Here is a 24,811-nt window from a genome sequence, read left to right on the forward strand (position 1 = left end):
CACAATTTCTTATTGACTGAAGGAAGAAAGATATGAACATCTTTGATGACTACGGGGTGAGTAAATTATCTAATCATTTTTGTTCCGGAAGTGAACAACTAATATTTCATCTATTTAATTTAGTATTTAGTGTTTGATAACTTTATTTAATATATGTGTATTTCCTACTTACTGAAGGGCACAGGTAAATAATTGGTTTATGTCAAGATTGTTTTAAGTTCACTTAAATTAGAAGATAATTTTTAAAGTCTAATAAATGTTTACATTTATAGCTCTCAGTTATACAGTAATATTGAATGCCTATAGTCAACGGTTAAATATTAGGAAAAAAAAATCAATTCCCTAGAGACATCAGTAATATTGGTATCAGTTAAACTCGAACAAAAAAACACAAACAAATATTAAATATATCCTGTATTTATTAATTTGAAGACGTTAGGTGGGATTAATTGCGATTAGTCACAAATAATTTTAGAAAAAATTTGAAAAAATTTTCATTTTTGGGTGAACTATCACTTTAAGTTCTTCATAAATAAGGTATTCTATATTTAAAAATAATAAGTAAAAATAATTTCTGTGTAAATCTATAAGCACAGAGCTCCTGCCATTCAGATTCTTCATTATATTTCCTGTGCTGTTGACCTCTAATTTAATGCGTAATTTAGCCGATTGACTGAATGAATGAACGACTGATGCGTATTATTACTCAAGTTCAATCATAATTAAACTTGTGATCCATGCAAATGGATCAAGAACAGTAGCAGTGCTGTATAATATTCTTCTGTACAATGCTGCCCTTGCTGTCATGTCGATCATAACATCCCATCATCTGCTGTACCAAGCATTAGAAAGCTGTCTCCATGACAACTACACCATGGCGCATGTGAACAGGAAGAGGGTTGATATGTGAGCAGAGTGTTAAAACACCCGCTCACGTACAAAGATGCCACACACACACACTCTGTCGATGATGTTTATCTGTGAGGGACGAGGTTAAACCATCATTTGTAAACAGCAGACCGTGATGTGTTGCCTGTCAACTGCATATCTTCTCAACCTCGCATCCGTTCTATCCTCTCTCAGCTCTTTAGTTCAACATTGTCTGTACGTAGATCTCGTCTTTTTGAAGTGTTATCTGTCTTTGGACACAAATAGGACGCTCTTTCTTTTCCTTAAGCACTCTTTCTCAATGACTAAGTTAGCTATTGTATCATTGATATAGTGCTATTGTTCATAGTTCAAAACTCCTTTAGTCTTTCTCCTTTCCATTTAACAATAACGCATCATTGAGAACAAGTCTCATTAGTTAACATACCTCTAGATGGTTGTCTTTGTCTTGTCTGCATAGTCAGTGTGCCCACTACTGCTCCCATGTTGTCACCGTAGAGACACACGCGTTCAAACTAATAAGCGTTGAGTCCGCCAGTCTGTCTTTCTTTGTTGAAGCCCCTGCTCTTGTTTCCCTCTCCACTCTTGTCAGTGAATGAAGACACGCTGGAATTTTCTTCCTAAAAGCATATGGTTCCTTCCTTGATGCCCCTCCCACAAATTTCACTCTCTCTCTCCCTTCGTTTCTCTTTCTTTGCTCTCGCTCTTGCTGTTTCTGCTTGGTCCCGTTTGTTATTCGGTGTCAGGAACTGTTGCTGTGCAGGCAGATCAGCCTGATGGAAAGCAGTTGGAAGAGTGTGAGGATGAAATGCTCCTCTCTGTGGCACACACACACAGAGCAAGCAGATCTGTTCTGATGGAATTGCAATTTTTTGCACAAGCTGAATGTGGCAAGATAGATGATGACTTTCGTTCACACTCTACTGCCCTTATATGCACACGCATTTGTTGTTCTACCATGGTGGGGATGTTCCACTGACTGTTGTTCTTATATGTTCTGTCCTCTAACTTTACACCTAAATATCACATAAACTAGTTTTAAAGAGATAATTCACTTAATAATTTTAGATAATTTCATAATTTACCCATGTTGTTTCAAAACTGATTTTTCTTTCTCTAAAAAACAAAGGATATTTTAAAGAACACGTTTTTGTTCATGTTTATGTTCATACAATGAACTGGTGTCCAAAACAACACTGCATTCTATTAACTTCCACTGTAAAAAAAAAAACTGTTAAAAAAAAAAAAAAAAAAAACTACCCCAAAAATGGTTACTGTCCCATTAAGATTTCTTATTCTTATGTGATAATGTTAATTCACCAATCTACACTGACCGAAATTATAAATGCAGCACTTTTGTTTTTGCCCCCATTTTTATGAGCTGAACTCAAATATCTAAGAGTTTTTATATGTACACAAAAGGCCTATTTCTCTCAAATGTTGTTCACAAATCTGTCTAAATCTGTGTTAGTGAGCACTTCTCCTTTGCCGAGATAATCCATCCACCTCACAGGTGTGGCATATCAAGATGCTGATTAGACAGCATGATTATTGCACAGGTGTGCCTTAGGCTGGCTACAATAAAAGGCCACTCTAAAGTGTGCAGTTTTATCACACAGCACTATGCCACAGATGTCGCAAGTTTTGAGGGAGCGTGCAATTTGCATGCTGACTGCAGGAATGTCCACCAGAGCTGTTGCCCATGAATTGAATGTTCATTTCTCAACCATAAGCCGCCTCCAAAGGTGTTTCAGAGAATTTGGAAGTACATCCAACCGGCCTCACAACCGCAGACCACGTGTAACTACACCAGCCCAGGACCTCCACATCCAGCATCTTCACCTCCAAGATCATCTGAGACCAGCCACCCGGACAGCTGCTGCAACAATCGGTTTGCATAACCAAAGAATTTCTGCACAAACTGTCAGAAACCATCTCAGGGAAGCTCATCTGCATGCTCATTGTCCTCATCGGGGTCTTGACCTGACTGCAGTTTGTCATCGTAACTGACTTGAGTGGGCAAATGCTCACGTTCGATGGCATCTGGCACTTTGGTGTTCTCTTCACGGATTAATCCCATGGTTCACGGTTTTCACTGTACAGGGCAGATGGCAGACAGCGTGTACGGCATTGTGTGGGTGAGCGGTTTGCTGATGTCAGTGTTGTGGATCGAGTGGCCCATGGTGGCGATGGGATTATGGTATGGGCAGGCGTATGTTATGGACAACGAACACAGGTGCATGTTATTGATGGCATTTTGAATGCACAGAGATACCATAGCGAGATCCTGAGGCCCATTGTTGTGCCATTCATCCATGACCGTCACCTCATGTTGCAGCATGATAATGCACGGCCCCATGTTGCAAAGATCTGTACACAATTCCTGGAAGCTGAAAACATCCCAGTTCTTGCATGGCCAGCATACTCACCAGATATGTCACCCATTGAGCATGTTTGGGATGCTCTGGATTGGCGTATATGACAGCGTGTTCCAGTTCCTGCCAATATCCAGCAACTTTGCATAGCCATTGAAGAGGAGTGCAACATTCCACAGGCCACAATCAACAACCTGATCAACTCTATGCAAAGGAGATGTGTTGCACTGCGTGAGGCAAATGGTGGTCACACCAGATACTGACTAGTTTTCGGACCCCCCCAGACCTGGCCTTTTACTGTGGCCAGCCTAAGGCACACCTGTGCAATAATCATGCTGTCAAATCAGCATCCTGATATGCCACACTTGTGAGGTGGATGGATTATCTCAGCAAAGGAGAAGTGCTCACTAACACAGATTTAGACAGATTTTTGAACAATATTTGAGAGAAATAGGCCTTTTGTGTACATAGAAAAAGTCTTAGATCTTGATCAGCTCATGAAAAATGGGGGCAAAAACAAAAGTTTTGTTTAGAATTTTGGTCAGTGTAGACAAATCTGCTTTTTACTGCTTTTTACAAATAACAAATATTAAGTAAATTACAGAAAATGTAACAGAATTAGTAACAAAAAGTATGAAGAAAGAAAATTATTTATACAAAACGTAATAATATGTGATGAGTCATATAGGGACTTCTGGGAATGTCCTTTTACCTACCTGATCTCATAACGAAAATGTACCCGTGGGAACATTTTCACAAGACGCGAAATATGCACCAATAAGTACATATCACTGCAGTTTCCAACAGAATCGACACTAGAGGCAGTAAAACAGTGAGCATGTAATTTTTTTCAAACACAGTTATGATTACAGCTCCATATGTTTTGCTTTCCGGTGTTGACCCCTGCCAGATTACTACCCCCCTAGTATTGGTAGGTTTATGCCCAAAGTATACTTTCTGTACGTGTACGCTAGCGTATGCGTACTGTCGAATGTGTAGCCTTTCAAAGTATACTCCATTTGATGTTGTGCGTGGATGTGGACGGTCGACACATGCACTGTACTATACTGTACTTTGGGCTTTAGGGTTAGGTGTGCGGGAGGGGTTCGGAGGCAATCATGTAGCGATTTCATCAAGAGGGGTAATCATTTGGCAGGGGATCAGCTCAGCCAGCACAGAATTTGACTTAGGATGTGGAATCCTTGGGCACGAATCCTGTGAAAACATGACTTGCGATGAAAGAGCTGAAAGACGAGATATCGAAAAACAAGCTAAAACGGCATGCTGGCGATTGCGTTTTTACGTCACATTTACTTTTGTTAATACTATTGGGTGTAGTTTTGGTATAGTTCAGATGGTACGTTATTTCTAAAACATAACGGAGCATTAGTTATAGGTCCACTCAATGGAAATTTCAAGTTAGCACTGCGGAGATGCGTACAAACCATCGTCGCATAAAACATACCTTATGTAACTGTTCCGGGGGAAAAAAACAAACACTCAGTGAATATTTCTGTTGGAAACTGCAGTGATATGTACTTATTTGCACGTATTTCACATCTCGCGAAAACATTCCCACAGGTATGTTTTCGTCAGGAAATCAGATTGCCTTTTACTGTTTTTCACCATAAATGATGTGGTAAATCTTATTTTTTAAATGTAAAAACCATACATTCTTATACCAATTTTCTTTGTTTGCGAGCAGAGGCGTGCTCATAGGATAATTGCTAAATAAAGTCAGTATTTTTGTTTTCTTTGCACACAAAAAGTATTTTGTAGCTTCATAACATTACGGTTGAATCACTGATGTCAGATGGACTATTTTAACAATGTCTTTACTACCTTTTTGGACCTTGAATGTGTCATTTGCATTGCTGTCTATGCAGGATCAGAAAGCTCTCAGATTTCTTGGATATCTTAATTTGTGCTCCGAAGATGAACAAAGGTCCTATGGGTTTGTAACAACATGAGGGGGAGTAATTCATGACAGAATTTTCATTTTTGGGTTTTTAGTGTAGCATTTTTGGCCTTTTTCTGTAAAAATGGTAAAAATTTTACATTGTACCTTGCTGGTCACCCAGTGTAGTTAATTTGAGACTTTACGGCATTTGTAGAGACATTTAGTCCCCATATTGTAGGCAAAACCTGATCCACATACATCAAATGATGAGCTTGGTTTCATCATCCACTGTTCATTTCCAGTTATGAGCCTTTGTGCGTGCGTGCGTGCGTGCGTGCGTGCATGCGTGTGTGCATTTCCAATTTAGTGACTCGGATAAGAATGTTTCATGGATCAAGTACTCTAATTTTGTGCTTTTTTGATTGTGCACTGTATATATACCACGCTTTGTAAAACGACCCATATACTCTTGTTTATTTCGGTATTCTCTCTCATTAGTGGGGAACCAACCCCACAAACTTTTCCGATTAAAGAGATGGAAACAGAGAAAAAGCAAAACAGAAAGGGAAGCAAAAAGACAAACTACAGAGGAAAAGAAATTGCCGTTGGGGGATGTCTAAGTTTCAAAACAGCAGGTCTGTAACCTTATTAATAATCCAAAAAAGATGAGACTTCAGACGAACGAGATTTGGGCTGAGAGTGTGGAGAGAAGTTGAAGGTAATGAGTAATTACATAATATCAACCCGCAGCGCTCCGTATTACGCAAATCCAGCAGGACTGACCTGAAAATCAGGCCAAGATATCCAGAGATATCCTCATTCTAGCACATGGAGATCTGCATACCATCACCACAACTCAGTCTGCACAAAACACACTCTCTTTTTCTCTATCTCAACACCCTGAGGTTGTACAACCTGCCTCACGCAAGAAAAAGAAGACGTTGGTATCAACATTCAAATTTCATCAGAACACATTTTTTGTTAATGTAATGAGATTCTCGCTTTGGCACTCGTCCTTGGAAGAGAAACAATGATATCCAGCAAACGACTGGCATGTGTGAAATCCACAGAGGCAGGTGTAAGCCTCTTTTCTCACTCAGAAGTGTCTGTGTTAGACTTTCCTTTGCAGACGCCTCATTGAATCTGCTAATGCACTTGGGAGATTGTTACAGATGATTGGCTTACCCTTGGAAACATATTCAATGGTGCGAATAACAGCCTGAAACCTTGTAACATTGAAAACCTGTAATCATAGTATTATTGTTAATAGGGTTTTGCAACAGCAGTACAGTAAGAAATGGCATAACAGAATTTTACCAGCAGTGTGGTTTAAAAAACAACATGTTTGGATTAATTAATAATTCATATCTTCTATTACTGTGTGCACAGATCATCATTGTTTTTGCACAGCGTTTCTTAACAAATATAAATCATAATTTGTAGTATTTTATTTTTGTTTTATGTACTGATCTTTAGATTACCTAAAAAATAATTGAAAATTCAACCATGAGATGAAAATATTAGCATGTGTGACCCTGGACCACAAAACCAGCCATAAGGGTCCTTTTTTTTAAAACAACTGAGATTTATACGTTATCTGAAATCTCAATAAATAAGCTTTCCATTGATGTATGGACAATATTTGACTATTTGAAAATCTGGAATCTGAGGCTGCCAAAAAAAAAAAAAAGAAAAAAGAAAAAAAAAAAAAAAAAAGAGAAAATCTTACTTAACATCCTAATGATTTTTGACATTAAAAAAATAATAATAATAAAAAAAAATCGATAATTTTGATGCATACAATGTATTTTTGGCTATTGCTACAAATATACAAATATAGTGCTGTAAGACTGGTTTTGTGGTCCAGAGTCACGTATATTAATATTATTACATTACTATACATTGTTTCATAGTTTGTTTTTATAGTGCTTTTCAGTAGCGCTTAAAAATAGGGGTCGACGGATTATAGACCTGGCAGATTATCGGCACCAATATTAGGCATTTTTATGGTTATCGGTATCAGTCATTTTCAAAACCGATTTGCCAAAAAAAAAAAAACATTTCAAATAATTTAAAGAAAGTTTTTGTCACCTTTGTTATTCTCGATTTTTGACATTAATTTTAATTTTTACACCAGACAAATATATCGGTTATTTGTCTACTAGTAATCTGATAATCGGTATCAGTCGACCTGTACTTAAAAATTATTAAATTACAACCAATATAAACCATGCATACAAATTATTTCAAGCATGTAAAATTAAATATTACTTTTTTGGTTATAATAGTAGTCATTTTATTTCTCAAGTACTGATCACAAAACAGAAAAATATTTATTTATTTATTTACTCCTTAAGGCTGCGATTCTAGTGTTCCCAGCATGCATCAGGGCATAAATAACTAATAAGACTAGGTTTTCACTGTTTGTCAGCTTTATTTATTGTTTAGTAACTTGTTTTGTGACACCTTGAATTGATTTTCTAGTTACTTTTTTTTTTTTTTTTTTTTTTTTTTTTTTTTTTTGCTAAAATTAGGTTACCTGTTGACTGTTACAATTATCATGCCTTGTGTGCTAAGTATTGGGCTCTCTGTTTTTTTTTTTCTCCCTAGAATAGTCTTTAATCAGGGATTAGACATAAGTCTTCCACATCATTAGGCTTTTGAAAGCTATCTTAAAGGAAAGTCCACCATGTACAGCTATTCCTAAGTGAGTTAAACCTGCGAGTTCAATACATACGCATACTGTATTGAAACATAGCACAGCTGCAGTGCTTTATATAGGCCATTCCTAGAAACTACAAAGGTGGAGCAACACTATTTAAAGTTCAGACTGAAATCTCTTAGTTAACATCTTCACAGTTTTCATCCCCAACACCTGAACCTGAAGCAATGCCCTTCAGAAATCCAGCAGAAGTTCTAGTCCGTCAGGGCTGAGTGCCAAAGCCGACGCACAGTTTGCATCTCTAGTTATAAACTCACAGGCAGCTCCTGTAACTCCTGGGGATTTTAGTGAAGACTTCAAACAAGCTTTCTGTCTTTCTGCCCAGAACTCGTAATCCTCTTGGCTCCACAATCATTCTTCAGGTCTCCGGTGTGTGTATATGAAATGTGGCTCTCTCTATTGCTCTTAAGAGTGAGTAAAAACACATGCTCTCACATGTGAGTGCAGTGGTTGTGTTGATTTCTTTCAGTATTGTTTTAGCATATTCTGTAGCGCATTAAAGCTCTGGAGATTCAGAAATGGTAAATTTGCATGGAGTGTAGGTTAATTAACCTTCAAGGCATAAATAATCACTAACAAACCGCCTTCTCTTTTTCCTCTTTTTATGCATTTTCTTATCACATACTTGCAGCCCAATCGCTCCGCTTTTTAAAACCTTCAAATCGCCTCCTCCATGCTCTCAGCTCTGAGCAATACAGGAGGTAGTAATTTTGGAATAAATGGCCATGTAATACTTTCATAACCCATAATGCCTTATATGGAGCCCATGCCAACATGTCCAACATACAACGCTGCACATAGATTTTATCTAAACTAAATTAGGCTAATTAAAATTAGTATTTGCTAGCCCTTTGAGATTTAAATTCTGACATTTGTGGAAGTGAATAAGAAAAACAAGAACTATTTTGCCTTTTTAACACAACCCAAAGAGGGTTTTTTTCCCCTGTTTTAACCAACTTCAAGTGGCATTCTGTTGCAATTTTGTTCTCCAAAAATTATCTAGGTTAGAAACGCACATGCAGATATTCGAGTTGCACAAGAGTTAAGTGGAACAAGAGTGATGAATGTATAAAAAAGTAATATATTTTAATTCTTTCAATCTACTCGTCTATCGCTCCTTTGTTCTCACAAATAAATAACTTACGAATAAAAGTATTTCTAGCTGGTTAATATGTAAATTGGATCCTACCTGCCCTGAAGGTGACCTGTTTGGTGTGCATAGAGAAGGTCCCCAACACTACACCCATCTTCAACAGAGTTCTTCACTTTTTTTCAGGTTCCTCACTTTAGATCCTGGCTTGAAAAAAGCACTAGTCCCTGTTTTTGTCTTTATCTTCTGATCTTTCTACCCTCTCTCGCTCTCAGGGTTGTTGGTTACTTTGCTCTCGCTCTCTGACTTTCCTCCGCGTTCTGTCTGTCTATCATGTGGACTCTGAAGGCTGCTCATCATTTCCTGAGCTTTTATTGGGGGCTGAGAGAGACATGGAAAGAGAGAGAGAGGGAGAGGGAGAGGGATGGTGAGTGGTTCATTTAGGAATACTAGTAGAGAATGCAGGAGTGATAAAACTGTCCATCCAGCAGTGTAATAACAGACTCATGGTGGGTGCTTAGAAAAAGAAACAATATCAGACTTTGTATAGCAGGTTTATAAAGATTGTTCTCATCAGATTTAAAAGTGAAGTATGTAATTTCTGTGGTAGTACCATCATCAAAGAGAGTTATGAAAATAAGAAATGTTTTCCAAACAGGTTTCCTAAACATTGTCTGCTATTGGTCAGTCAAACAGACTGCACTGCCACAAATCCACACCATTAGTTAAGCCAGTGCTGCTGTTGCCAGGCTGGTCGGGATGCTCAAAAGTTTTTGTTTTAATAGTGTCACAAAGACAGAGTGTTCACACATTTTGAGGAGATCAGTCTACAAAAGGCTTATTTATTGTTGATTTGCTGATTATATTAAAGCGTTAGTACACCCAAAAATGAAAATTCTGTAATTAATTATGCACCCAATGTCGTTTCAAACCTGTAAGACCTTTGTTCATCTTCAGAACACAGATTAAGAATGCCACATACATGTGTCGTAGTACTCTCGTGAACAGGCTGCAAAGACTGACACGGAGGAAAATAAATTGCTGAATAAAGTTATTTTTGTTTTCTTTGCACTCAAGAAGTATTCATGTAGCTTCAGAATATTATGGTTAAACAACTGATGTCACATGGGCTATTTTAACAATGTCCTTACTATTTTTCTGGGCCTTAAACATGGTAGTTGCGTTGCTCTCTATGTAGGGTCAGAACGCTCTTGGATTTCTTAAAAAATATCTTCATTTGGGTTCAGAAGATGAACCAAGGTCTTATGACATGGTGAGTAATTAATGATAGGATAAGTCCCCCCCCACCCCTTGTGACTAATATGTTTTCCATGTCTAATACACTACCAGTCAAAAGTTTTTGAACAGTAACATTTTTTACAGAAGTGTCTCTGCTCACAAAGTCTGCATTTATTTGATCCAAAGTACAGCAAAAACAGTACAATTTTGAAATATTTTTTTTTTCCTGTTTAAAAATAACTCAATAAACATTTTAATTTGAAAACAGTATATTATATGAAAAGTAATTTATTCCTATGATTTCAAAGCTGAATTTTTAGCATCATTACTCTAATCACATGATCCTTCAGAAATCATTCTAATATTCTGACTTGCTGCTCAAATAACATTTATTATTAATATTATTATGTTAAAAACAGCTGAGTAGATTTTTTTCAGGTTTCTTTGGTGAATAGAAAGTTCAGAAGAACAGCATTTATCTGAAATAGAAATCTTGTAACATAAATGTCTTTATCATCATGATCATGATCTTTTTATCATGATTCAATGTTTCAGTGTTTCAAACTTTTACTGTTTTTGCTGGGCTTTGAATCAAATAAATGCAGGCTTGGTGAGTAGAAGAGACTTCTTTAAAAAAAAATCTTACAAATCTTACTGTTAAAAAAGTTTTGACTGGTAGTGTATGTTAATATTATAAGATTTGAATACTATTCACATATGTCAGTAAAGTATGTTTTATGCAGTTTATTGCTATAATGCTACAAATATTTGATAGCAACAGTAAACCAGTAATATTATGAAATATTGTTATTGTGAAATATCATTACTACATAGGTAATGTTAAAGTTACTGTTTTGTATTTTAATATGTTTTAAATGTAATTTTTTCCTGAGATAATAATGCTGAATTTTCAGCATAATTTCTCCAGTCTTCAGTGTCACATTATCCTTCAGAAATCATTACAATAGCATCTTTACATAGCCAAGTTAAGGCTGCTCAAAAGTGTGTGTAAAGATACAATTGTGCATAAAAGCCAGGCTAAATTATGCCTGCTCTGACCCACCTTAGTCACTAGTAAAGGTGCAATTGCTGTGTAAATGCATTCATGCCACCTCTAAGCAGCATCAAACAGTCTGTGTAAAGACACCTACATGCCACATTTGAAGCACTTCTGTGCCACCTTTGCAGTGTATAATCAAGAAGCATTTCTTTTTATTATCAGTGATGAAAACAGTTAACTGCTTAATATGTTTGTGAAAACCGTGATGCTTTTTATAATCAATATTCTTTGATAATATTGATTTGTTAATTATAAAAGTATTAATTAAAAGTATTAATAAAAGCACTTTTGAATGGTAAAATTGATTATTTAAATATATAATATGTATTTTTGCATTGATTAGTGTATCTGTCCACATATGTTGACTTTGATGTGTTAAATATTCTATATAGTTCCTTTTTTTTAACAGTGAATTTTGAAGATTTAACTGAGCCATTGGTTTTTTCGCTCAGATACATGGTTTTATGGGCTCTATCAGTGGTCAGAGTATCGCAGTGTGAGGATTAAGATAATCACTTTAACCAAAGCGCTCTCGCTCGCTCTCTAGAACATGCTGAACTCTTATCTATCTGGGCCACTTAAACATTGACATCTTTTAGCGCAGCACTCCACATTGACTCGTTCACAAGCAGAGGGAAAAGACTACAGATTCAATTACACTCCGCAATTAAAATATAAGTGTTTGGGCTATTAAAAAGAGAGCTTTAAGAGTGTCAAATCCTTGAGCTGGAAAAACCACTGGATAAACACAAAGCACCACTAAAGCATGTGTTCAAGAGGGGTGACGAAAAACAGAGAAAAAGGCTTAGGGGAGGATGGAAAGAACAGGGATGATATGAGGACGACAAGGAATTGTGAGGACGAGGCTTTGCACCCTTGATCTTTTCACAAATCTCTCTTCTCCTCTGTCATTCCTCTCTGCGTGCAGAGAAAAATGTGAGACAGCCGGATAAAAGTAAATGAAAGCGAAGCAGGAAAAAAGACAAAGGAAATAACAGGAAATGCTGATGGGAAAGAGAGGTTGAGCTGCTTCTTTTGATTAAAACATTGTTCTGTCAGGAGCTGATCATTGAAACACGTCTCAGCAATGTGCTTGCACATCATTCCATGTTCTTTCATCTGCCCATCTCTTTCTTCTTTTTCTCCTCCTTTTCTTCTACCCAAGCATCCCTATTTCCACCCACCCTGCTGCTGTCAGAGGAAACTGCTGGTGCAATGGAGGATCCAGGAGCAGGTGAGGTTAGAAAAGACGATTGATCTGTGCATTCTCAGTTCAATATGAGATACTGTTTTGCTAGGAAAGAGGAATCACAAAGGAGATCTCTTTATTAACTCAACTGTTTCCCCAAGACAGCAGTGAGATTAATTGGCAAACATATTGAGACTTAATCTTTAAAGGTATAGTACACCCAAAAAGGAATATTTTTGATGAAATCCGAGAGCTTTCTGACCCTGCATAGACAGCAATGGCACTACTGTGTTCAAGGCCCAGAAAGGTAGTAAAGACATTGATAAAATGGTCCATTTCAGATTTTTTTCAAAAATCCAGTGCTCTTCGCATTATTTTCAGAGCACTAAACTCTTTCTGTATGTAAATCGTATCATTTGTTTCTATTTGTATTCCTCCTAAGGATTAGATACAACATCTGAGCCAAAATCGATACTTAAATGAAACATTGCTTAGTACTCGATTAAGTCTCCTGAGAAAGAGCAACCACTTAGCAGTCAAATTTTCCTCTGGGTATCTATGTGCTACTCCACATTGTAACACTAACAAGAAAGAAAGAAAAGTTAAAGTACTGTACCAGCTTGATATTGTTGTACTGGGGTTATTTAGCTCATTATATGGTGTTTTCAAAGCTAATGTATCAGTTGCTCGACAGCGGCAGCTGCAGCTCACAGTATGTGAGTTGCTGCCTGGGGTAGATCATCAGCCTGTGCCCCCTCATATGCCCACAGTTCACAGTCAGCTTCTGCTTCAGGCCTGCTGTCGACTGTATGTAAACACAGCCCCTCAAGACCACGCAAGAACTGCAGTATGATTTGCAAGTGTGATATGATTAAGGTTACCAATGCTACAAATACATGGCATGCCGTTTATGCCATGGGAAATAAACTTACAGACCGGAATATTCAGTTGTGCATTTTTTTTTCAGGTTTCTTACTTTGTAGTCTGTTTCTTTATGAATAGCTGGTACACGTGTTTTTGCCTTGTAGGCAATTCGTTGAGCCTGTTGGCTGCAGATGTATTTTCTTTTTGTCATATCTAATTTTGCCAGCCACCCTCAGAATGCTTACAGAGGCATTAAATCATCTTAATACAGTTCGTGAGATTTTGCTCAGGTGTATTTATTTTGGATATTATACTGTCCTCTTGTGGTTACTGGTGGGACCAAAAACCTTTTCAAGCTTGTCAGACATTAACGTTAAGGTACAGTATGTAACAGTCCTCTAGCGGTTGATGCTAAAATTGCAATTTACTTTCGGGTAAACATTGTTTGGCTAATTACGTCAGTTGTGCTTCTGCTCAGCTATTTCTTCGTTCAACTTTGGAACACAAATTAAGATATTTTTAATAAAATCCGGAAGCTTTCTGACCCTGCATAGATGGCAACGCAAGTACCACGTTCAAGGACATCATAAAAATTGTGCATGGATATCATAGTTCAAGCTTAAAGTTATAAAGCTACAATGATACTTTTTGTGTGTGCAAAGAAAACAAAAATAAGCAACAATTTCTTTTCTTCAGTGTCAGTTTTTAATGTGCTTTTACAAGACGCGTGCGTGTGGCTCTCGCTGTACATAAAACAGTCTTCATAAACATGTCTGAAGATTTCGACTTAAATGTCTGAAGATCTTCAGAGAGGATGACTTGCAATTTTTTGCCCAACCTTACTTATTTGGGCCAGAATATACAGACAATGAACTAAAGGAGATGAACATTCTATGTCCGAACACCAGCTCCTTCATCCGCAGCACCACACGCATGCATCATGATACTCTTGTGAACGCGCATCGAAGACTCACATGGAAGAGAGAAAATTGTTGAATAAAGCTGTTATTTTTGTTTTCTTTGTGCACGAAAAATATTCTTGTAGGTTCATAAAATTATGGTTGACCCTCTGATGTCACGTGGACTATTTTAACAATGTCCCTACTACCTTTCTGGGCCTTGAACGTGGTAGTTGCGTTGCTCAGAAAACTTTCGGATTTCATCAAAAATATCTTTGTTTGTTTTAGGAAGATGATCGAATGTCTTACAGGTTTTTAACGACATGAGGGTGAGTAATTCATGACAGAATTTTCATTTTTGGGTGAACCATCCCTTGTAAGTATGTTAGGCTGGCTGATATGACTTCATCTTGAATGTATAAGTTCAACTAGTAGTTTAGATGCATTATACAAAAGCAATATATTTTATATTATGCTCTAATCTATATTTTATAAATGCTCTAAAACATAATATGATTAAATGGTGAGTAAGTAGTGTTTTAACAGGTGTACAGTTCATTTATAAACCAGAAGGGGGCAGCATTTTACACATAATCTACCATAGAGCCTCAGTGTTGTCAGGCAGTCATACAGTGCAGCTGTAAGTGTACATATTGATATAAATTATAAATGCCTCTGTCTAGTAAACACTGCCTATGAGCTTTCCAATGTAATATAAGAGCTTCTTTACTTTCACTGCATGATCACAGACCAGTTTGACTTTGTGTCAGACATCTATATGATCCACAGATTTGATCTATAAAAATCTATTTATAGATTTTTTAACCTATACTATTAGTGTTTCAGCAGATGAGTTCATAAAATATGCTTAAAAAAAAAGATGAAATCACATTCATATAGGAAGAACATCAGTATCTCTCAGAGCCTGCCTAAAATACCACACGCCACATTGATCTCCATGGAAACCATCTGTACAACCTTAACATGGATGATTTATATATTTAAACTCTTAAATAACCTTTGCTGAAAATAAAATATGTGCCTATAATCAAACTGATGCACAGAATTGTTTTGATGCATCACAGACGCCATATTCATTTCACCTCCTGTACATGTCAGCTGTGCTCGGTCCAGCACATTCTGTCTCCATTTAGTGATTGAACTTCTTCTAAAAATCCTTTAAAGTTCATCAGACTAAGCATTATGCAGCCCTCCAGCCAGTGGCGGAACAAGTTAGAGGTCACATATCTGCCTAGAGTGGTAAAGAGTCGCCTGGCCTTCTCTCTTGTGCACTTCTTCAGTGAAATTACAAAATAAAATACCACGTCCAAAGTCCCAAGTAAAGGGCATTTGCATTTGCAATGATTTAAGGGAACTAAGCTACCAGAAAAGTAATTCATTTTTAATTAATCTTGGCAATAATGATAATAATAATGCCAATTTATTGGTTCAAAGTTGCTAACATTGATTGTAAGCTACTCATTAAAAATAAACTGCAAATTGGGGACCCGCTTTTAGCAACAACACATTAAATGAGTCCTGTCCAGCCTGATGTATTGCTAGAAAGCCCACTAGCATTAGTACAGTGATTAGCAGAGACAAAATCGCTGTCAGTGTGAATGGCACTTATTCTGCCATTCTGATATAATGCGCTGGTCTCATAACTAAATGATTCGTAATGTTTGTTTCAGGGGCTCGTAAACTCCTCAGCGAGCAAATCGGAGCTGACAACGATAACCTCAGTAGGAGCTGTGCAACATCGACCCGACGTGAGGCCTCATACTGTGGGTCAGCGCGCATATGACAAGAGAGAAGGAAATGATGGATGGAGACACAAAGAGCATAGAAAGAGATACTGACTGGGGGAAGTGTCATGAAAATGGAGGAAAGATGGGGAAAGGAGAAGAGAGATGGAGGGGAAGAGTGTGAGAGATGGATGGGGATGCTGAGGATATAAATAAACTGCAGGAGGAAGTAGATTACGTAAAACAGGACGAGTGATTTAAAAATTAAAGGTGGAGACGTGCTCTGTCAGCTTCGATCTGCTGTTAAAAGGAGAGAGAGAGAGCGGGGGAAAGACAGAGGCAGAAGGAAAGAGATAACGTAAGATACCCTACGTTAGAGTATCGTAGTAGATGTTCAGTCTGCAGTGAAGAGAAAGAACTGCTGCCAACCAGACAGAGTCTGTCTTTTCACTCCAGTGAGTTTAACATCTGGCCTCTGCAGCAGTACATCTGGACAGCCAGCGTTTTAACAGCTGTTTCTTAGTCTTTAGTCTCAGTGGATACTCTGTCAGAGTTTTATATGATCTTATTCGTAGTTTAGTGAAGAATAGGTGTATGTTTGTTTGTAATTTTTAACAAATTTGGTGAAAAATGTTTCTGAAAAGTAGGCAAATTGTCCTTTTGATGATGCCTGCATGAAAAAGTCTACCTGATCTCATGACGAAAACGTACTTGTGGGAATTTTTTTGCAAGATGCAAAATATGTACTGATGAATACATATCAATGCAGTTCCAATTCCAACAGAAATTAACACTAGAGGTGTTAAAACAGCGAGCACTTGTAATCAATTTTGTATACAATTATGATTACAGCTCCATATGTTTCGCTTTCTAGACGTAACAAGTTTGCTCAGTATCTCAGCCAGCAAGGAATTTTGATTTAAAATGTGGAATCCTTGGGTACGAATCCCGTGAAAAACGACTCACAATGAAAGAGCTGAAAGATGAGAGATTGAAAAACAAGCTAAAACGGTATGCTTGCAATTGTGTTTTTACGTCACACTCGCTTTTGTTTATACCTTCCGGCAGGTAGGTGGGTAGAGTTGGGGTACTCGGACTCATGCGGTCTTAAGTACAACTTTTAGAGGACTCAGACTTGTCATGGACATTTCAAGTCAGAACTGCGGTGACGCGTACAAAACCAACATCACATAAAATGTACCGTATGTACATTCATCTGTTCCGGGAAAAAACTAACACTCTTTCAGCACCACTCAGTGGACATTTCACATCAAATATATCACAAAACGTACATGGGGGTACGTATTTTGAATCTTGCTTAAAAAAAAAGTTACCAAAGGCACGTTATCGTCATCAGGAAAAGTGGCGATAAATGACAAAAATGCAAATTATGTAGTAATTTTTTTCAAATGTTTTTTTTTTGTAGGGCTGCCCTCAACTACAGATTTTTCTAGTCGACTAGTCGTTCATTTTAAACATTAGTTGACTATTAGTTGCATGTTTATTAATTAACCATATTAATCATAATAATGAGCCATTAATTGCCTACATAGCCTAATAAGCGCTTAAGCGCATGCAAAAAAAAAGCTTTGCCACAGCGCACCGGCAGATATAATAATTATGAATGTGTCAGGGAAAAACAGTAAGGAGACTGCATTAACGTTATTGCTAAACCAGTGCTTCTTTGTTTTTGGTTTATGAAGGCGATGAAGTCTGCGACACTGACTCGTCATCCCTGCAGTAGTGATAGTGCGGTAGTATGCATGTTTCATATGGATTGCATAATCTGAGAATATTTGTTTTGCATTTGAATTGGTTCATTAAAAAATAGACATTTTATTCTCTATAGATATATTTTTCATGTCTGTAAGGCAAAAATACACAGAGTTTTGAAGTTTTGCGCTCAAGTTCACAGAGACCAAGACGGCAGAAAGCGCAACGTGTTTGTTATTTTACGAAAGCAGTACGTTTTGTTGTTATTGTGAGAACAGTAACAACTTCGCCACTTCCTGTGGAATTTATTTTTCTGCGACTAATAAAATTTTGGTCAACCAAGCCTCTTCTCGTTGACTAACAGTTAACTGTTAGAGGGCAGCCCTAGTTTTTTGAAAGAGATCTCTTATGCTGCATTTATTTGATCAGAAATACTGTAATATTGTGAAATATTATTATAAATTAAAATGACTGCTTTCTATTTTAAAGGTGACATGAAAGTCTGACTGTTTTCGTGTTTAAGTGCTAAAATCACCCCTTAATCTGCACATTTCCACCCACAGCGCCATAATTTTGTTTTTGCAAGCGACAACACTGTACCAGTACTAACGCCATGGCAAAAGTTTGAGCAAAGCATGTTAACGGTTCTGTCTATGGCTGCACAGATGAGCGCAGAACACTATTTAGAGTCCCAGCCTCAGAGGAAACAAGAGAGCAGTGGATTTATTGACTTATTTACTGTACAAAACAATCATTTATCTTATATCCGCAACAGACCACTTTATTAATTCCATAAAGTGCCTAGCTTTATGAGCTAAGACCAAACAACATGCCTAAAAGCACTTGTAAATATGAGGACATGGCAACATGGCAACACTGCAAAACAGCGCTCTCTAAAGCAGCCTCCCAAGCATTAACAAAAGACAGCATAACAGTGGTAGTTTAGTTAAAATTGACAGACAGAAAGAGTCTTAGCCAAAAAATTGCCAAACGGCTAAATTCTTATTCACTCCTGCAAGATGCAGCAGTGACTGCTGTTCTGTACACACATGAGGCGATAATTTACGGGACTCACTCCTGCATTAAATGCGGTTGTCACTCCTGAAACTTGCAGTGTGTAAGTGGCTATTGTAAAATTGGCATAATAGGTCTCCTTTAATATATTTTTAAAATGTAATATATTCTTATGATGGCAAAGCTGAATTTTCAGTGTCACAAGAAACATATATATAATATATGAACCATATTATTTTTAACTGGGCCAGGGAAAGTATAAATCTAAACAAACCAGGCAGTAGCAAGTTCCTAATGTTTAGCCCAAAAGAAAAAGAGGAAGAAAGGGAGGGTTGTGTTCATAGCTAAATGTTTCTATTTGTGTGTGTGCGCACAAAGAAAAGGACAGAAAGGACGGCAAAAGAGAGAGCAAAGAGAAAGGTCGTACTTTAGAAAGAAAGCTGACTGCTATCTCTAGAGAGAGTTCAGTCCAGGTGTTTCTGAAACAAGTGCGTCCAAGTGTGTGCCAATGTGCGTGTGTGACCCTTGAAAAGTGCTGAATGCCTCTGCGTCTATGGGTGTGTGTCTGTGCGGCTGCCTCTCCCTCCTCAAACTCACACAGACTCAAACACACCTCCGGGACGCTGCAGTCAGGTGGACTCTGCTCTCATACACATGCAGTACTGTTCCACTCTCATCTCTCTGGGTTCCAGCTTATCTTTCCATTAAAAGTCAATTAAATAGCCTCGGATAAAAACAGCCAAGGTAACCATGGTTGCACAAGCATGCAAACCTCAGTTTGCTTGTGCAAAGCCTATAGTCAGAAAGATGGTCAGAAAGCTGGATTTGTTCAGTTAAGATGAAATGTGCTGCATTGTTGTTTGAGCAAACTACATTACGGAAAGAGATCAGCTACATGAATTCTCTGACATTCTGCAGTTCTTCATTGTGAGAGAGAATTTGCATAGTTGTTCATGAGTACCTTGTTAATCTGTTCAATGTTCTTCAGAAAAATCTTTTAGATCCCACAAATTCTTTGGTTTTTCAGCATTTTTGTGAATTTGAACCCTTTCCAACAATGACTGTATGATTTTGAGATCCATCTTTTCACACTGAGGACAACTGAGGGACTCATATGCAACTATTACAGAAGGTTCAAACACTCACAGATGTTTCAGAAGGAAACATGATACACTAAGTGCCAGGGAGTGAAAACCCTTTGAATTTCAAGATCACGGAAAATTGTAATTTTTAAATTTGTCTTCTGGGAAACATGTAAGTATCTTCCTCTGAAGGGCAGTACTAAATGAATATATATGTATGTGTGTATATATATATATATATATATATATATATGCATATATATGTTTAGGCAAAATAAGAAAAATGTACACCTTTTCATCTTGTTCAAAAGTTTTCACCTCCTGGCTCTTAATGTATTGTGTTTCCTTCTGAAGCATCAGTAAGCATCAGTCAGCAACTTAAAATAATTTGTTTCCCAGCTGCCTTAACATTTTAAGTTCAGTCAACTCAAAGAAGTTTAGTCAACTTGAAATTTTAAGTTGTACTAGGTGACAACTTAGATATTTAAATTTTAAGGCAGCTGGGTAAGAAGCCCAGCTTTTAAGTTTAAGAAACCAATTTTTTTTAGTCAACTCAAATATCTAAGTTGTCACTTTGTACAACTTAACATTTCAAGTTGGCTAAACTTATTTTAGTTGACCGAACTTAACATTTTAAGGCAGCAGGGTAACAAATTATTTTGAGTTGACTCAACAAATTTTGTCTTGTGGATTATATGTAAACATCTTTTATGTGAAATATCTTATTCAGGTCAGTACTAAATAAAAAAATAACATACATTTTGTATGATCCCTCTTATTTTAATTAACATTTTGCAGATTCTGCAAGGTGTATGTAAACTTTTGACTTCAGCTGTATATACAAAAACTGGTTTAGAAAACAGTGTATTTTCCATTTTTTCCCCAATTCTACTAATGTACTGCAGTGCAAATCTCACTGTAGTGCACATATGAATACACATGCATGCACACAGGACCTTAGTTCAGACTCCCACACATACAAACACATGCTAATTCAGGCATATATTTTTTTAAAGGTCATGAGAAGGCCATTAGGATGTCAGAATATGTACCATTTCTCTCTCCTTTAATTACTTTTGCCTTCTTTAGATAAAGGGAAATATGTTAGAGGTTGGGTCCTGCTGGTATTGCCTTTGTTATTGCCGCAAGATATTATGAACCTCAGACACACACACACTCGTATTATCAACAGCTCAGCAGGAACAAGAGGCCGAGATGGAGGAGGAGGAGGACATGAACAGGCCTGAATAAATTCGGGATGTTGTAAGTGTTTCACATCTAATGTTACATTTACATAAGATGATGCTGAGAAACATTTGGCATCTCCACAGCTGCTGGAGCCAAACTGAAACAGAATCACTGAGAAAACGAATTGAGCGAGTGACAGAGAAGGAGGTAAAATAGAAGGAGAAAATGTGCGAAGGAGGGAAAGAGTGTGGGAGAGTTAAAATGCATTGGCATTGTAGCTGTCAGACAGATGGTAGCAAACTAGCATCAACTAAAGAGTTCGACTGAAACCAGATGGAGAACAAAATAACTTTACTGGAAACAAGTAAATAAAAAATATATATATCACATTAGATTACTGCATAATAACATTAGTCCCATTACAATTTGTTTGTCCAATTTGTCAAAATTAATTAAATGTCTAAACCTTTTACTACTAAACATCAAAAATGATTCATTCTGAAGTGTCAGTTTGTATATTTCTAGATATTTGCATATCAGAGGACATGATTATAATTCAAAAACATCTATTTAGCTCAGTTCATCACACAAAATCAGGATATAGCATGTAAATCCTATAATACAATTTAGTGATTTATTTTCATTTTTGAGCTTGACAAATCCAGTCCATTTCGTTATAATAAAAAAAGGGCTATGCGGGAGAAGAATGAAAGTCATACAGGCTTAGAAACCAGATGAGGGAGTCGATAATGCCAGAATTTTCTTCTTTTGGGTGAACTATCCCTTTACTGTAATGAGACACTGAATGACTGAGTCATTCTCCCAAATCTCTTTCTCTTTTTCTCTTTTTGTGTGTGTGTGCAGTGCATCTAGGTCTGCACTATTCCAAAATGTTCTGTTTAGTGTCCTCAGGCAATTGAACTGTGAACGCTGCATCAGCCCTCAGACGTGATATAATTCATAAAAATCTATTAAAGACTATTAAAATCTATTAAAAGTAGGAAAGGTCGAGTAGATGAAGTGGAATTTTGTCTCTGGCCACGTTCACACATCACCACAATATTCTACACAACATTCTACAACCGAACCCAAACCTCATGTTTGAATGAAACCGTACTGAACAACTGTCTGTCGTGTTACAGTGTAAGAGATACTCTGCACTGCAAATACATGTCTAATGTGTTCCAGGTTTAAAAATGGTATTGAATCCCCTAAATTATAGTTTTGTGTGTGTTTGGAACAGAAATCACTCTTGAAACTGTGGTGATTGACACTGTGGTAACCATTCTGGTATGTTGATAATGGTACCTGGATTCTGGTATCTTGTGTGCTTGGTATATATTTTTAATCAAAGTAATATTGGAACGACCAAAGATGTTTTGTTAATGTTTGCAAGACTACTTCGCAGAACACAGTCTTGAAGGGTTGCCATGTCCACTTATTATAAGCAATGCTTATTAAGCATCTCTGGGTTTGGTGTTTGGGTTTGGCTTATAAAGCCATCCAGGTTATGGAGTTAATAAAGTAGGCAGGTGGAGGTCGCTGTAATTTAATATGTGGCTTATTTCGAAGATAACACATTTGGATTGGAGTTTATTATGGGCTTGTATTTATTTATTTATTTATTTCTAGCAAGATCTGGCAACACTAATGAATCAAAATGTACCCTGTGATTTCTTGCACTGTGCATAGGGAAAATACACAGCATGTTTAAATACACCATTAAAGGAATAATTCACCCCAAAATAAAAATTATTTCAAAAATTCTTCAAAATAAAAACTCACCCTCATGTCGTTCCAAACCTGTAAGACATTCATTCTTCTTTAGAACACAAATTAAGGTATTTTTAATAAAATCTGAGAGCTTTCTGACCCTGCATAGACTGCAACGCAACTACTATGTTCAAGGTCAAGGTATAAGAGGATTGTTAAAATAGTCCATGCGACTTTTAGTTTTACTACTACAAATCAAAAAGGATTCAATCTGAAGTGTAAGTTAGTATATTTCTAGATATATAGAAATATCACCTTCAACATCACTCGATAACGCTTATTTTGCTCAGTTTCTCACAAAATTGTTGTATATTTTGGGATATAGCATGCGAATCCTATTATGATACATTTATGGTGCTTTGTTTTCATTTTGAAGCTTGACAAATCCAGTCCTTTTCATTTTCATTATAATAAAAAGAGCCCGTAGGATGTTCCTCAGAAATCCACAATTTTTGTTTCACAGAAGAATGAAAGTCATAGAGGTTTAAAAACAACATGAGGGAGTCAACAAGATTTTTTTTGGTGAACTGTCCCTTTACTGTAATGAGACACTGAATAACTGAGTCACTCTCCAAAATCTTATGTTTAAAATCTTATGTTTGGAAGAAGACTTTGCAGAGAGCATTCTTGAAGGGTTGCCATATCCGCTTATTATAAGCAAGGCCTATGAAGCATCTCTAGGCTTGGTGTTTAGGCAGGTGCAGGCTACTTTATTTTAACATGTGGCATATTTCCAAGATAACACATTTGGATTAGAGTTTATTATGGGCTTGTATTTATTTATATATTTCTAGCAAGATCTGGCAACACTAATGAATCATGTACCCTGTGATTTCTTGCACCACACATACAGAAAAGTCACAACTCTGAAACATGTTTAAATGTGTCATTAAAGGGATAGTTTACCCAAAAAAGTTCTGTTATTAATTACGCACCCCCGGTTACTCACCCACCTTTCAAACCCGTAAGACCTTCATCTTCATCTTCAGAACACATATTAAGATATTTTTGATGAAATCCGAGAGCTTTCTGACCTTGCATAGACTGCAACGCAACTATGAGGTGAGTAATTAAAGGCAGAATTTTCATTTTTGGGTGAACTATACCTTTAATAAATAGTTTGTCAGTTCCACACACACTGCATAGAATTTCTGCAGTTGTCACTACCTGAATTAATACGGTTGTAGAATGCAGTTGTCACTGCCGTAAATCACAGAACTGTGTATACAGAACAAGACTATGCAGTAAAAGGTGAACTCACACTGTGTCTACGGCCTTTTACGTGGAAGAAAAAATAGATATTTTATAGATTTTTCCCCATGGCAGACAAGTTTGGAGCATGAGGGTGAGTAATGTTGACAGAATGTTCCATTTTCCATTTAATTTAATTTTAGAAATGAAAACATACAGCAGATATGGTAAATCGTTCCTCTTTTTCTAATCCTCTTTGCATATAAACATCAAACTGGTACAAAACTCCAATTGTGTCTGCATCAATATTGATTCCTCCAGTCACAAGGGTTCACATCAGCTGTTGTATGGACGTACTGTACACTCTCATGTGTGCTACAGTTCTTCTGGAAAGAACAGGGAAAATTTGCAGCATGTCAAGGGAAGTTGGCAGGATTGATCGACCCTGTACTCTTTCAAAATGTCAAATGCTCTTTCTCTTTCCCCCAGAGACTCATTCTATTGGAGCTGTAAAACTGCAGTAACACCAGAAGAGCCATGTTGTCACTCATAATCACACACACACACTCACATGTGCCCTGCACTTAAACAAAACACTTACACCCTGCCATGTGCTTGACTGACCTTGTCACTTGCACTCACAGTTGCTATTGGTAACAACAAAACAGTTTCTGATTGGGCAACAGCATTTCTTCCTGCAATGTTCTTGATTCTCCAGTCATAGGTTAGAAAGAAGGTTGTGCTGTAAGTTCTGGATGCAGAATGTGCCATACAGCTTACACAGACAAATATGCAGCATGAATTGATGAGTGTGTAAAATATAAGTGTGCATTTTCAGTGCAGAGCAGTAGGGAAGGCTTAGAAATTCATGAAATTCAA

The 24,811-nt window shown here is 37.1% G+C and overlaps 1 protein-coding gene and 1 long non-coding RNA gene across 4 annotated transcripts in view; one reads left to right on the top strand and one right to left on the bottom strand.

Moving 5' to 3' along the window:
- The window catches only part of LOC127172061 (uncharacterized), a 34,432-nt gene extending 21,926 nt beyond the window's left edge, over positions 1-12,506 (top strand). Inside the window, exon 3 of the long non-coding RNA XR_007828582.1 lies at positions 12,440-12,506. This is a non-coding gene — a long non-coding RNA (uncharacterized LOC127172061). The remainder of the gene's footprint in view (positions 1-12,439) is intronic.
- Positions 1-24,811, bottom strand: part of kcnip1b (Kv channel interacting protein 1 b) — a 50,286-nt gene that overhangs the window by 20,033 nt on the left and 5,442 nt on the right. Inside the window, exon 1 of one of the 3 annotated variants that reach the window (XM_051121115.1) lies at positions 9,075-9,320. The exons of 1 other annotated variant lie outside the window; for it this stretch is intronic. In XM_051121115.1, the coding sequence (XP_050977072.1) occupies positions 9,075-9,132 (58 nt within the window). In that variant the 5' untranslated portion in view covers positions 9,133-9,320. Of the gene's footprint in view, positions 1-1,315; positions 1,662-9,074; positions 9,321-24,811 lie in introns of those variants that run through there. One more of the 3 variants, XM_051121114.1, reaches the window with a different exon arrangement.

The sequence above is a fragment of the Labeo rohita genome, chromosome 10 (genome assembly GCF_022985175.1).
Source record: "Labeo rohita strain BAU-BD-2019 chromosome 10, IGBB_LRoh.1.0, whole genome shotgun sequence".
Lineage (NCBI taxonomy): Eukaryota > Metazoa > Chordata > Actinopteri > Cypriniformes > Cyprinidae > Labeo > Labeo rohita.